Raw genomic sequence first — 13,191 nt, 5'->3', positions numbered from 1 at the left:
GATTATTTGACTTGACAGTAATTGAGAAAGTCGACTAATGTTGATTTAAATGTAATGCTGATCCAATTATATATATATCATAAAGACCGAATATCTAATTGCTTCCCTCGCTAATAATGCATATATTCTCCTCTTCCTGGGGCGTGTTCTAGCATGTCGCCATGTCAGGTTCTCACATTGCTAGTTTTATGCTATCACGAATGCCAAAAGGACATTTGCCCAGTGAAAATGTGCAACTCAACCTGAAGGGCAGGGGTTTGCATCAAATTAATAAAGCCTAGAATTTCAGTAACGATATTATGTATAATTCATACAGCACTCAATAAATTGGATAATGTCTCTATTACTGCATGCACAGACATATCCCAGCAGGCACAGGGTTGTGGCTGACCTCACACCCAATGCTTGATTTCAAGTTCAGTGTTGACCTAACGAAGTATAAATTAAAAAAAGTTCAAGGGTGACCTTTTTCTGCTAAGAACAGCAATCTAAATTATTCTTCCGACGCCAAAACACTAATCTTGAAGTGACCCAATGGAGACAGCTCAAGACACACACTTCACCCCCTGGAGAGCATTCCCACAAGAACTACAAAGCTACAATTAGCACACTACATTGCCTTCTGCATCCTATCAGGTACCCATCAAACACCTGGGTGGAGAGCGGCTAAGTATAGACTGACCTATGATGCTAGTGCCATTAAAATACATGACCCTCTTGTTGCAACGGAAAAGTAAGAGCCCTTACAACCTTGCTTGATATTTCATCAACAAACGGCCCTGCAAGGCCTGGTTGGGGTTTCATAAAGCTGTTCATAAAGTTAATCACGATGCATGACTGAACATGTTCTTACATGCTTAGACCTGGGGCTTAGACAGCTAGTCAGCTGCATTGTGATATCATTTAGGACACGAAAGGGATACGAGTGGTGCGTATAGAGTCAAGCATAGAGTTGTGTAAAAAGTCATGCGTAGCGTTCGAATGGCTTTATGCAAAGGCCCCAGCACTATTACTTCATTATTTTTGAACTCATTTTGAATATTTACCGAATAGTATAGTGTAAGTATAGCAGGAATTATTTGTCCGACGTTGAACTGGCTTACTATTTTGCACCCGGGACTCTCGAAAAATAGTAATTTTGCCAGTATAAACAAGGAAAAATAATTCCCTCTATACTTTCGAAATAAAGGCCTGAAGCCAGTTTTATAAAGCTTTTCGTAAGTTACGAATGACTTTACGCACGACCGGTGATCCTTTCTGGTGCTATGTGATATCCCTATGTAACTGATGTAGTGCCTAGGAACAGGTTCCATTCGTGCGTAAGTTGTGCGCAACTTTTACGAACAGCTTTATTAAACACCACCCTGGTGTATTTGCTTTATATCCTACTTTCAATATTACAAAGTTAGAACAATATCTTGATAATCTAGTTCTTGTACTCGTAGTTCTTTGTTTTTTAATCTAAACCAAATACTAGTGTAGATAACGCACTGCGCTGACAGACATAGAGAAACCACAAGCTCAGCAGAATGCAGATTAGTGCCTGCACCATCCTTTCACAGGATTTGCCCAGTTGAGGCACCTCACTGACCGGTGTGTCCGAGAGATTACATGATCTGTGACGTCAATGATGGAATAGTGCACTATTCTATCATTGACATCACAAAATAGTAAAATTTTGTTGAGTGGGTGTTTTGTTTTGACCCATAGCTAGAACATCTTTAGACACATGATGCTATTGGAACCAATCACTACACAGGATTTAATTTATAGTACAGAAGATGTTGATCATCGTGGTAGCATAGAATCGGTAAAGGAAATAATTTATTTAGGATATAATTGATACTATCCATGTTTCAACAGGATATTGCTGTTGGTCCAGAGTATAAGTCTATTCAGAATAGTATCACTGCAATGGGCTTGGGTGAAGAAATATCCCACTACTATCTTAAAAAAAAACAATAGATTTCTGGCATGAATGAGTTGTACTGCTTGAATATCTACCTAAAGGATCAACTGTTTGAGACTTTAGCAAATCGTGATAATGCTACCTGTTTGCTCGAGCATCTCAGAACCCCTAAAACTTTAAAGCTTTGTACTCAGATTACATTTTATTCACATGGTATTTTTATCTCAACACCCCCCCCAAAAAAAAAATGTGAGGTGCTTTTAAGGGTTCGGAGATACCTTCTTTTTTTTAAAGCTGTACCCATTAATCTTAAATACAAGTCTTAATTTATTTATCCACAATTCTTCTGTGTGTTGTTCTTATTGTATAATAAATATTTTGTACCTGGTCTAAGAAATGGTGATTTGAATTGAGTTTTTATCTCCTTAATTCAAATTTCTTTCAAATGGTCCTCTTTCGATACGAGCACCCATGTCTGATCATATGTGATGCCCACAACAGAGCATCTTAAAGAGTCTTTACAGTTGAGGCACGTAGCCTTGTCTCAAGCTGTAATGATTTTCTAGTGGTAATCATGACGATGTAGATGGAAGGTCCGGTCTCTTTGTTTGTTGGATCTTTTGAGGAACAGGACGTCTTGAGATGGGATCATCGCACGGTTCAACAACGATGCTTGGTTTATTCCCTTCAGCCGGATGAAGCTCGTGGGTTTCACCTGTAAACATAAAATGATACAATAATTTTAATAACAAAGAGTCGGTTTGATCAAGATACACCTGTACTTAAAAAAAAAGCCAGACACACAGCCAAGGAATACACATTGCATATCTAATGAGAGCAGGTAAAAGGACCATGACCAGAGTTAAATGGGTTTTTCTTTTTTGGTGGGGGGGGGGGGGGCTTGGGGGCACTCAGTCAAGCCTATTATGTAATTCATGATCATCCTCGGGGGAAAATACTGCTTGTCTACACGTAGGGCTAAGATACAAATAAGTAAACTTTCTGACATAAATTCACAGCAAGGTCATGGTTGTAACTTTTTTTTCATGTTATTATAAAATTTCAACCAACCATCAAATTTTAGGGGGCATACATGTACATGTATGCCCCCTTCCTTTTTGTCTACATGTATGTGCCTTACAGACACACCAAGTCTTATCAGTTATGTGTGAAATTCCCAAATAATAGGTGATCCAGCTCATGCCCAAAATTTATTTCTAACATCTATGTCAGTCTATCCATCCATCCCTGATGAAGGAAGAATTGATGTATGTATATTGCTCAGTAAAGACTGATCAATAGCATTTGGGTCAAAACTGACTTCTAGATATCCTAGTTGCCAGATTAAGTGAGTAGGCCTAATCTGGGTATAATTACTTATCTTCCAAAAATAAAACTCCTAAATGTCCTATCTAGGTTTAACAGTGATCAGGTCACTGCTTAAAATGTCATTTCCACCAGGAAGTAGAGTAATCTACTTTATCTGTTCAAAAGTGACATGAGACAATGCAGCTGAAAATCAATGATTTCCTTCTTACTTTTTGATATATAGTAGAAAATGAAATAGAGGGAACTACTTGTAATGGCCTTGATATAAGAAAAGAAGATACAATCAGGTGCTGACTTTTGTTGTTTTTTTTTTAGATTCCCATTACAATAAGGCAATAGTAAGGTAAGAACATACAATGAGATTCCATTATACACATATCAAAGTGGAATCCAGCCTTGGCCATAAAATGTTACATTGGAAAGGAAAAAAATAAATAAAACAGAAAGATTAAAATTTGAAAGAATTTGGACAAGCAATAAGGAAGTTATAGCTGTTTAAAAATTGAGAATATGTAGATTTCAAATTGGCAACTGGGTAAGTAAATTTTGAAAAGAGGCAAGGACAACTTTCCCATAGGTCATGTACTTAAAGATCAGGTATTGCGGTTTTCTCCTATCTTAAGTACACATTTGGGTAGGATTTCCATTTAAACCTCATTGATCACAATGAACATTGACTACACATGATTGATTTACTTACTTCTTCATATTAATTTTTTTCCCTCCATTAAATCTTTGCCCACTGAATGTATTTCGGTGATATCAAAGACAATATTTATATATACCTGGTGCAAGGTTCGCTAGTGCAGCAAGAAGGTCATAGTCAATGACGGGTTCAGATTCTGGCACAGGTTCCCAGCCAACCGGCGGAGACGCAGGTGGTGATATTAAGAACTGTTTGACTGGCTGAGGAAGTTCTAGGCTTGGGTTGGTGTCTTTCAATATCTTGGTCTGTAAAAACATGGGAATAGCCATCATTTTAAGACAAAAGTAGCGCTTCAACGTAGTATGGATTTGTAATCTGAAACCGGCTAACCCATTTACATGAAAGCTGGTCTAACAAGTGCAAGATTTCAAAAACAATTTTTTTTATTAACTAAGTAAATATCTTTTACTGTAAAAATGTATGCAAGTTATTTGCATCTCTTAATATTTATTTTCAAGGTGTCATTTGTAGTAATATACCTGTTACCATCTTTATAATTTGTATTTCAAGTATCACTTTACCATGCTTTTATTCTGGATGTAAATAAAAGTCCATAGGCCTATGGGCCAGTCAATGGAAAAAATATAATAACAGTACTCTCATAACTCCCATGACAAGAATTATGCGTTCAATCTGAGTTTACCCCTAGGGCTCCACAGTCACACTACCCCTTTTTTCTAATGGTCCAACCTGATCAGGTCAGTCTTGTCAGACCAGTAGAAATACTCAGTTTTTCCATATTTTACTGGTCTGAATGTAGAATTGATTGGTCCCTAAAATAAAGAAAAACATAAAACAGACTTGAGTTTATTTTGCTGTCTTTTATTTTCTATGAGTGCCTCCAATTCAAAGGAGTCTGTTCAAATAAATTAAATAAAATAAATATAAAATAAATTGCTTATTTGTACCCCCCCCAAAAAAAAAAACCCACATACAAACAGTACACACACACACAACATCATGAGAGCCATTTTTTTTAAGACACCAGGTCCATTTTTATAGTTTACAAAATAGAAGAAAATATCACTGTACATATACTATATTTTTTTACTGGTCATGTCGGACCAGTAAATCTGGCTATTTCTGAAAAGTTACTGGCCCAACAGCAATTTTTACCAGTCTTGAACCTTCGGAACAGTGCCAGTGTCGCGCAATTGGTTTACCACAATGTGTTCATCCCTCAAGAAAACAAGCATAAAAAGCACATTTAGTAAATCTATTGAGAAAACAACACTCCCTCACCTGTGAAAAATAAAAATTGACAACGGAGCCGCTGATTTCTTTGGAATGCAATGCTATCCTGGCTCCTACTGCTTCCTCAGGTGAATTGTACGTTACTCTGATACGACGAAAGCTGGGAAGATAGTGGAACTCGACCCTCGTTCCATAGACAGAACACAATTCTTCGAAGGCGGCCTGGATTGAGGAGATTAAAATTGTCAGAATCAAATCAGTTCATGGCGACATGACTTTCCCTGATTTGCATACCAACCAGGATGTGCATACAGCTATTCAAAGACACTTAATATTAATGATGTAATAACTTTCTTTATTTCACAGCCAATTTTGGTGAAATTTCCGCATTAGGTCTAACTTTATACATGTTTTATTTTTCTCCTTTTTATTTAATTTTTTAATTTTTCAAATGAACTTTTTATCTTTGTGGACTGTACCTTTTAACAAGGCCTTATCAAATCAATTGCTTGTTGACGGTTCAAGTTCTTTGATGTGATATTACCAGGTCCCGGTAATCAGATTTATCAGAATATCAATATGTTATACTTAATCTCTGACAATGCAATTACAGTACCGTCATATATTCAATAACAAACTTAAGGACCCAGACCAGACCCAAAAGTGAAAGTGACAAATCATATACCAATCTAAAGCATATTAAGTATTTCACAAATAAATGCAAGCTTTATGCATTTTTACTGCTTATCAGCTGAGTATTTTGCTTAAGAATAGCTCCAACTCTCAGGCCTCGAAAATAGACTTTCTTGTATATAGTTTTCAGTTTTTCACCGGCCTCAAAAACGTGACGTCATGTTGTTTAAAAAGCATTTTTCTGCTTTTCAAAAAAAAAAAGTGCATTTAATTTTCTTCACTTCTGCCACATAGAGATATCATAATGTATTTCTATGCAAGCTTGAATTGATGACAACTATGGCTTTGGGCTACTTGTTTCCATATTTTATTTCCAGCCTATTTGGCGCAGCTGTCAAATTCTCCTATCTGCATAATTCAGTTTATGTGTAACAACTTTTCCTGACAGAGCAATTTAGGCCCAAATCAAGAGCCAAACAAAGTAATCACAAAAAATCTACTATTAGATTTGCAAGTTTCCATCCATTTGAGCACTAAATAATTGTCATTGCCATGCCATTTTTTTCTGCAAATAGAAAAAATTTGAATGCGGAATCTGAATTGGCTCTTGTTCGACCATATTTGGAGTATTGTAGTGTTGTTTGGAGCCCTAGATTCATCACTGATGACAGGATTGAATCTGTTCAACGTAGAGCAACAAGACTATTTCCAGGATTTAGCTCCTTATCTTTTAGTGAAAGACTAGTCAAACTGAATCTGTACTCCTTACATTACAACAGAGATTGAGGGGACATGATACAAGTATTTAAAATATTGCATGTTATAGACTGAGTCGATCCAGTATCCCTCTTCATGAGATCCCAGTACCAAGGAAAAAGAGGTCATCCCTTCAAATTGTTCACTACTCACTGTCCGTACAACACCCGCAGCAGATTTTTTAGTAAAAGAGTGATCCAATGTTGGAATAGTTTGCCTACAACACGAGTAATGTCTTCCAGCATCAACTCATTTAAACACAGATTTTATAAAATAGGTGTATTATTTCAAGCATCGACTGGCCACTATGCATCACATGACATCCATTTTTTTTTGGTGCACTGCACGGCAGTGCAAAAGGTGTGCAATGAAAATTGACATTGCACGCTCAAGCAAACCAGTGCGGTAGAAGTCCCGGGAAAAGTCCAACAAAACTGTACATGTACTGTAACTTTTCAAAAATTTGTTTCTGTGTTGCTATTTTATAAAACAAATAATGCACTTGCTCTGTCGTGCGTAAAAGTAAATGCAGAGAAAGCTTGGTTTCACCAGATGGTGCTCACTGGGCACTCGCCGCCAGCGGCTCGTGTACAGTGCGGCATCTATCTAAAGAAACCTCACGTGCTCTGCATTTCCACTAACGCACTCGGCTGCATGCATTATTCTTTTTGGTCAAGCAAACATTTTGAAATTGTCTGACATCCACGCCCGCATCATGATAGGGAGTCCTAAAGCCAAATTAAGAGGTGTTCGGAAAACAGCTGGATTTTCATATTTGTGAGTTTTGTGATATTTTCTTCTTGGTGTATGATCTTTAGAATGTTTGCCACAAATTGGTGAAAGATAATTTGTTCAAACATTTAAATTGGCAGTTTTTATCATTTGTAAACAAAGTGCATAGCTTTACACTTGTTAGACTTTTAAATATGCATCAAGTGTTTACGACTGAGAGATCAACGACCTACACTCCTGTACAGATGATATGAAAGCCCCCAAAAATGACTCATTTTTTCTGTGTACAAATATATGGAAAAAAGAAAAGCACCGAAAAGCCTCAAAATCCCTAGCGAAACCTGTTTATCAGTTATTGTTAATTAGAGTTTTTCTTAAGCAAAAATACATGTACGCTACTTGGCTGTAAAGGAGTGAATATGCTTATAAAAACATTGTCATGATTGTTGTGCTTTATCTTACTAATTCCTATCTGTCAATTTCACTTTCACACTCTTTTTTTTAGCTCCGGTCTGGGTCTTTTAAGAAAAATTAGCAGTTTCTTAACAAGCATGACAATTAAAGTTAAATTCATGTTATCTTTTTTTTAATGAACAGATCGAGTTTGATTAATGTAATTGAAAAGGCATTAGGGTCTATTAAAAAAAAAACTCAACTAGTCGATTACACAAGTATACTTCAGCTAAATCATTCTTCATGGTCAAAACATCACGGCAGCAAACACATTACCCTTTCTTTCTCATCTGTAAACACACATTCGCTGACATTGGTGGCGATGAGCGCGACCGGCAGTTCATTGTAGTCGAACTCCCCCGTAGACTGCCGGGAGGTGCGTTGCCTTTCACTGCTGCTGCCAGCGACACTCGATTCTCCGTTCACCTCCGGATCCATATCCATCTCAACTTGTTCTGGCTTTGCCTTTAAAGTTCTGAATTATCTGTCAAGTAATTAGACTGTAAGCTATTCCCCGAAATGAACATGTGGATGACATCCAACATTCGTCGACGAGACGGCAGTGTTACTGTTAATTGTCAACAATTAAAAATAGAGTCTGACTGATCCTCTCCGACAACATCATCAAAGGAATGACGTCACAAAGTTTCTGATTCTGACGTCAGGTTTAGTTTCTGTCCCTTTTTCTCTGCAAAAATATCTGGGATTGGGGATTGAACAAAGCATAGATCCATAATATCTATATGTATAGATCCCAGCAGATATCTTACATTTTCTTAATCTACAAGCCAAGGCAAAGAGCTGATGGGCTGGAATTTACTCTGGTTTGAATAAAAAAAATGTAAAAAATAGGGTCTATATGTGCAGACTAAAATAGGGTGGTGACGATGCGTAGACAGTGATGATGAAGAGTGATGCATGCGATGATGAAGATGAAAGTGATGGTGATGATGGTGATGATGATGATATGATGATGATGGTGATGATGATGATGGTGATGATGATGATGATGATGATGATGATGATATGATGATGGTGATGATGATGATGGTGATGGTGATGATGATGATGATGGTGGTGATGATGATGATATGATGATGATGATGGTGATGATGATGATGATGATGATGATGGTGATGATGATGATGGTGATGATGATGATGGTGATGATGGTGATGATGATGATATGATGATGATGGTGATGATGATGATGGTGATGATGATGATGATGGTGATGATGATGATATGATGATGGTGATGATGATATGATGATGATGATGGTGATGATGATATGATGATGATGATGGTGATGATGATGATATGATGATGGTGATGGTGATGATGGTGATGATGTTGATGGTGATGATGGTGGTGATGATGATGATGATGATGATGATGATGGTGATGATGATGATGGTGATGATGGTGATGATGATGATGATGGTGATGATGATGATATGATGATGATGATATGATGATGGTGATGATGATGGTGATGATGATGATATGATGATGGTGATGATGATGATGGTGATGATGATGATGGTGAAGATGATATGATGATGGTGATGATGATGATATGATGATGATGATGATGGTGATGATGATGATGGTGATGATGAAATGATGATGATGATGATGATATGATGATAATGATGATGATGGTGATGATGATGATGGTGATGATGATGATGATGATGATATGATTAAGGTGATGAAGATGATGATGATGGTGATGATGATGATGGTGGTGATGATTATGATGATGATGGTGATGATGATGATGATGAAGATGATGGTGATGATGATGATGGTGATGATGATGATGATATTATGATGATGATGATATGATGATGATGATGATGATGATGATGATGATGATGATGATGATGATGGTGATGATGATGATGGTGATGATGATGATAATATGATGATGATGATGGTGGTGGTGATGATGATGGTGATGATGATATGATGATGATGGTGATGATATGATGATGATGATGGTGATGATGATGATGGTGATGATGATGATATGATGATGATATGATGATGGTGATGATGATGATGGTGGTGATGATGATGGTGATGATGATGATATGATGATGATATGATGATGGTGATGATGATGATGGTGGTGATGATGATGGTGATGATGATGATATGATGATGATGATGATGATATGATGATGATGATGATGGTGATGATGATGATGATGATGAAAATCATCGATGATGGTTATATTACCAAGAACAGTGGTGATACCGGTGGTGCATGGGGGCATGTTTTGCGGAGGAAAAAAAAGAGAAAAGTGTAGTATTTTCCAAAATTCATCCTTCTTTTTCTTCATCATGTTCTGAGTTGACTTTGTATGGATGAGTTACTTTCACTCCTTGGCAATAAACATGCCAACAATAAAGTGATATTTTTTCAATAATAACCCTCTCACAGCACACTCACCCGTGACTCACTATAAATAACTGGTAGCTCTCTCTCCCATCTCTCTTTATTTAAATCCTCGGGGTGAAAATTACTACTTTTCTTTCTGGCACACTTCTCAAAGTGTTCTTCTCTAGTATGAACCCAGTAAGCTCAAGTTTTGAGAACGGAGTCAATGTGAGCTAGCTTCTATATCACTTTTAGGAGCAAACTTCGTACATTGTCTCTATTCCACGCCGGATTCCACGTCATCTCACATTATACAGCCATACAGCAAAAATGAAAAAAAAAGGCTTGATAGCTAAAGAATAGAAGAAGAAGAAGGAGAAGAAGAAGAAGGAGAAGAAGATCCTTCTTTCTTGTCTTTCAATTGTCTCGGAAGACAAACAGAATTGAGGCGTCGATCCTGGGGGAGGGGGGGGGGGGGGCGATTGCCCCACAAGATTAGGGTTGCAAGCATATCGTTTTGCCCCCCCCATTAATTCGTTAAAGCAAAAATAAAATAATAGTGTAGGGCCTAATGTTACACAGGAATCAGCAAATTAACCAAACAATATATTTTTTACATCTGTATAGAGATTATGACAGTACAAATTTAAGGTCCTATATAGGGGGCCGCAGGCGCTGGGAACGATTTTTTTTTTTACTGTTGATGTAAATTGAAAAGTAAAAAAAGGTTTCACTACAAAATGGAGGTCAAATTGCCCTCAAATTGGCGAGAGAGAATTGGAAAGCAGAAATAAAACAAAACCAAAATTAAAAAAATGTTTCACTATATAAAATGAAGGTTATTTTGGTTACATTTTTTCCACATCTTCCAGAATATCCGGGGTGCTGTTTATGGAATAATGGAGAATAATACACGGAGAACCCCCAACGAATTTTTTTGGGGTGTTTCGACCAAAGCTGCACCCCGCTGCATTCCCAAGGCCAATGTGGCCTGCATGCAAAGCGCATATGGGATTGATGGGGGGACCGGGGGCGGGGGGCGAAATTATTTTTCCCACCATATTTCTGGACCAAAATACGAACTCATTTGCATACAGCCAATCAGAGACGATTGTTTTTTCCCCCTCGATCTTTCGGTCGACATGATATGAATATTCATGACATGCGTCTTCGGAGTAAGAATACGCATGCTCGTGGACTTCATTTCCTCAGTTCTTCTCTTTTAGCTCGGGAATGAATAAGAGTACGCATGCGCATGAGTACAAGTAAAGATGCATTCAATATCAACCAGCACCAGATCGTCTCTCGCGCTATCAAACTAAAAAAGGAATCAAAATTGTATTGAGACAATACTGACACAGAAATAGTTATTTCTAATTTAGAGATTTGGGAGAGGGGGTAGCTCAAATGGTTTGTTGTTTGAGTGGTAGGTTTTTAGACAGTTCCTTATATAAAGTAATTAATGTCATGTGCATGCCATAACTAGTAAATTTCACCATGACCACTTTCCCTTTTTCTGACTGGATGCCTGTGAAGTCACACGTCCAGTGGGGTAAATGAGGCTAATACATAATTAAAATTATATGGTTACGTCTGTTGAAACTTTAAAATGCATGTAGTGTAGCATCCTTAAGGTCTAGTCCACCCCAGAAAATTGTTTATTGTATGATAGAGCAAAATCAAACAAGGAAAATGCTGAAAAATTTATCACTGAAAATTGGATGTAAACTTAAATAAGAGTTCTGACATTCCTAATTTTGATTATATTCAATAGAACAGTAATATGCACAACTAGGTGATATGCAAATGAGCGAGTTGATGATGTCCCTCACTATTTTGGGGTGTTTTTTTTAATTTGAATTATACAATTCATGTATTTTAATTTTTACAGATTTGACAAGGATTAACTTGACTTAATCATGATGGTCAGTCCACATATTCAGGATTACAATTTGCTTCACATGACAATGAAGAGAAAATTAGATTTTTCATATAATAAAATACAAAACAAATAGTGAGTGATTGACGTCATCAATCTGCTCATATGCATGTATACTGACCAGGATGCGCATATAAATGTTCTGCAAAATTAACCAAACCTTTTTTATTTTGCATGTGATTCCGATGATGAAATTTTTGTTATGCTTATTGGATTTTTCTCCTTTTATTGGGGTGGTCTTGCCCTTTGCCATCACAATTAGCACCATCATTACAATCAACACGACTACTGACATAAAAACCATCAAAATCAACATCAACATTAAAGTACATCACCACAATTATCATATCATAATTCCTCATCACTAGAAGAACCATCAACATCAATTTCATTAGCATTATCATCACTGCTACCATCATCATGAAAGAGAAAATGAGCATATAATTGTGCCATTCATGCATTTTAACTTTTGCATTTAATGTAAGCTACATTTGAAAAACAAAAAACTTTCATTGTATACACCTTGCCCTCTCATGTGGACGAATGAGCCAAAATCCACTAGTCTTTCACTCTTTAAACAATGTATAGCAATTTCCACAGAAATTACTCATCAAAACCTGCACATGAATATTACTATATACTTATCGCAAGACCACATATAATATTTCCATCATATAGACTGGTAGACAGAAATATTAGGGCATTTTAACTTTTGCATTTAATGTAAGCTACATTTGAAAAACAAAAAACTTTCATTGTATACACCTTGCCCTCTCATGTGGATGAATGAACCAAAATCCACTAGTCTTTCACTCTTTAAACATTGTATAGCAATTTCCACAGAAATTACTCATCAAAACCTGCACATGAATATTACTATATACTTATCGCAAGACCACATATAATATTTCCATCATATAGACTGGTAGACAGAAATATTAGGGCACTAGATATTACATGCAAAAGCAATTTCTCAACTGGGTATCAACAAACCTTTTTTGTTTTTGTCCATGAACTTAAAATATGAATCTACATCAACAAAAATGTTACTTCCCAAATTTCAGTTTAATTCCTCAACTTGATAACACATGATATTTAGTCAGAATCCCTTTTGAAAAAAATCAAACTTTGCAGGTCCTAAAATTGTCGAC

At 36.7% G+C, this 13,191-nt stretch overlaps 2 protein-coding genes across 2 annotated transcripts; both read right to left on the bottom strand.

The window, feature by feature from the left end:
* Nucleotides 1–2,209: 2,209 nt before the first annotated feature.
* LOC121412917 (calcipressin-2-like) lies at nt 2,210–4,213 on the bottom strand. The gene is made up of 2 exons (XM_041605679.1): nt 4,024–4,213; nt 2,210–2,624 (listed from the first exon to the last, which is right to left on the bottom strand). Exons 1-2 carry the CDS (start codon nt 4,211–4,213, stop codon nt 2,482–2,484), a joined length of 333 nt encoding a protein of 110 aa, XP_041461613.1. The 3' UTR covers nt 2,210–2,481.
* Nucleotides 4,214–4,621: 408 nt separating this feature from the next.
* Nucleotides 4,622–8,340, bottom strand: LOC121412916 (calcipressin-3-like). Its single transcript, XM_041605678.1, has 3 exons — nt 7,989–8,340; nt 5,187–5,360; nt 4,622–4,717 (listed from the first exon to the last, which is right to left on the bottom strand). Exons 1-3 carry the CDS (start codon nt 8,154–8,156, stop codon nt 4,622–4,624), a joined length of 438 nt encoding a protein of 145 aa, XP_041461612.1. The 5' UTR covers nt 8,157–8,340.
* Between the last annotated feature and the right edge of the window lie 4,851 nt (nt 8,341–13,191).

Source organism: Lytechinus variegatus, chromosome 4 (genome assembly GCF_018143015.1).
Source record: "Lytechinus variegatus isolate NC3 chromosome 4, Lvar_3.0, whole genome shotgun sequence".
Lineage (NCBI taxonomy): Eukaryota > Metazoa > Echinodermata > Echinoidea > Temnopleuroida > Toxopneustidae > Lytechinus > Lytechinus variegatus.
This window is presented reverse-complemented; position numbering and strand designations above follow the sequence as displayed.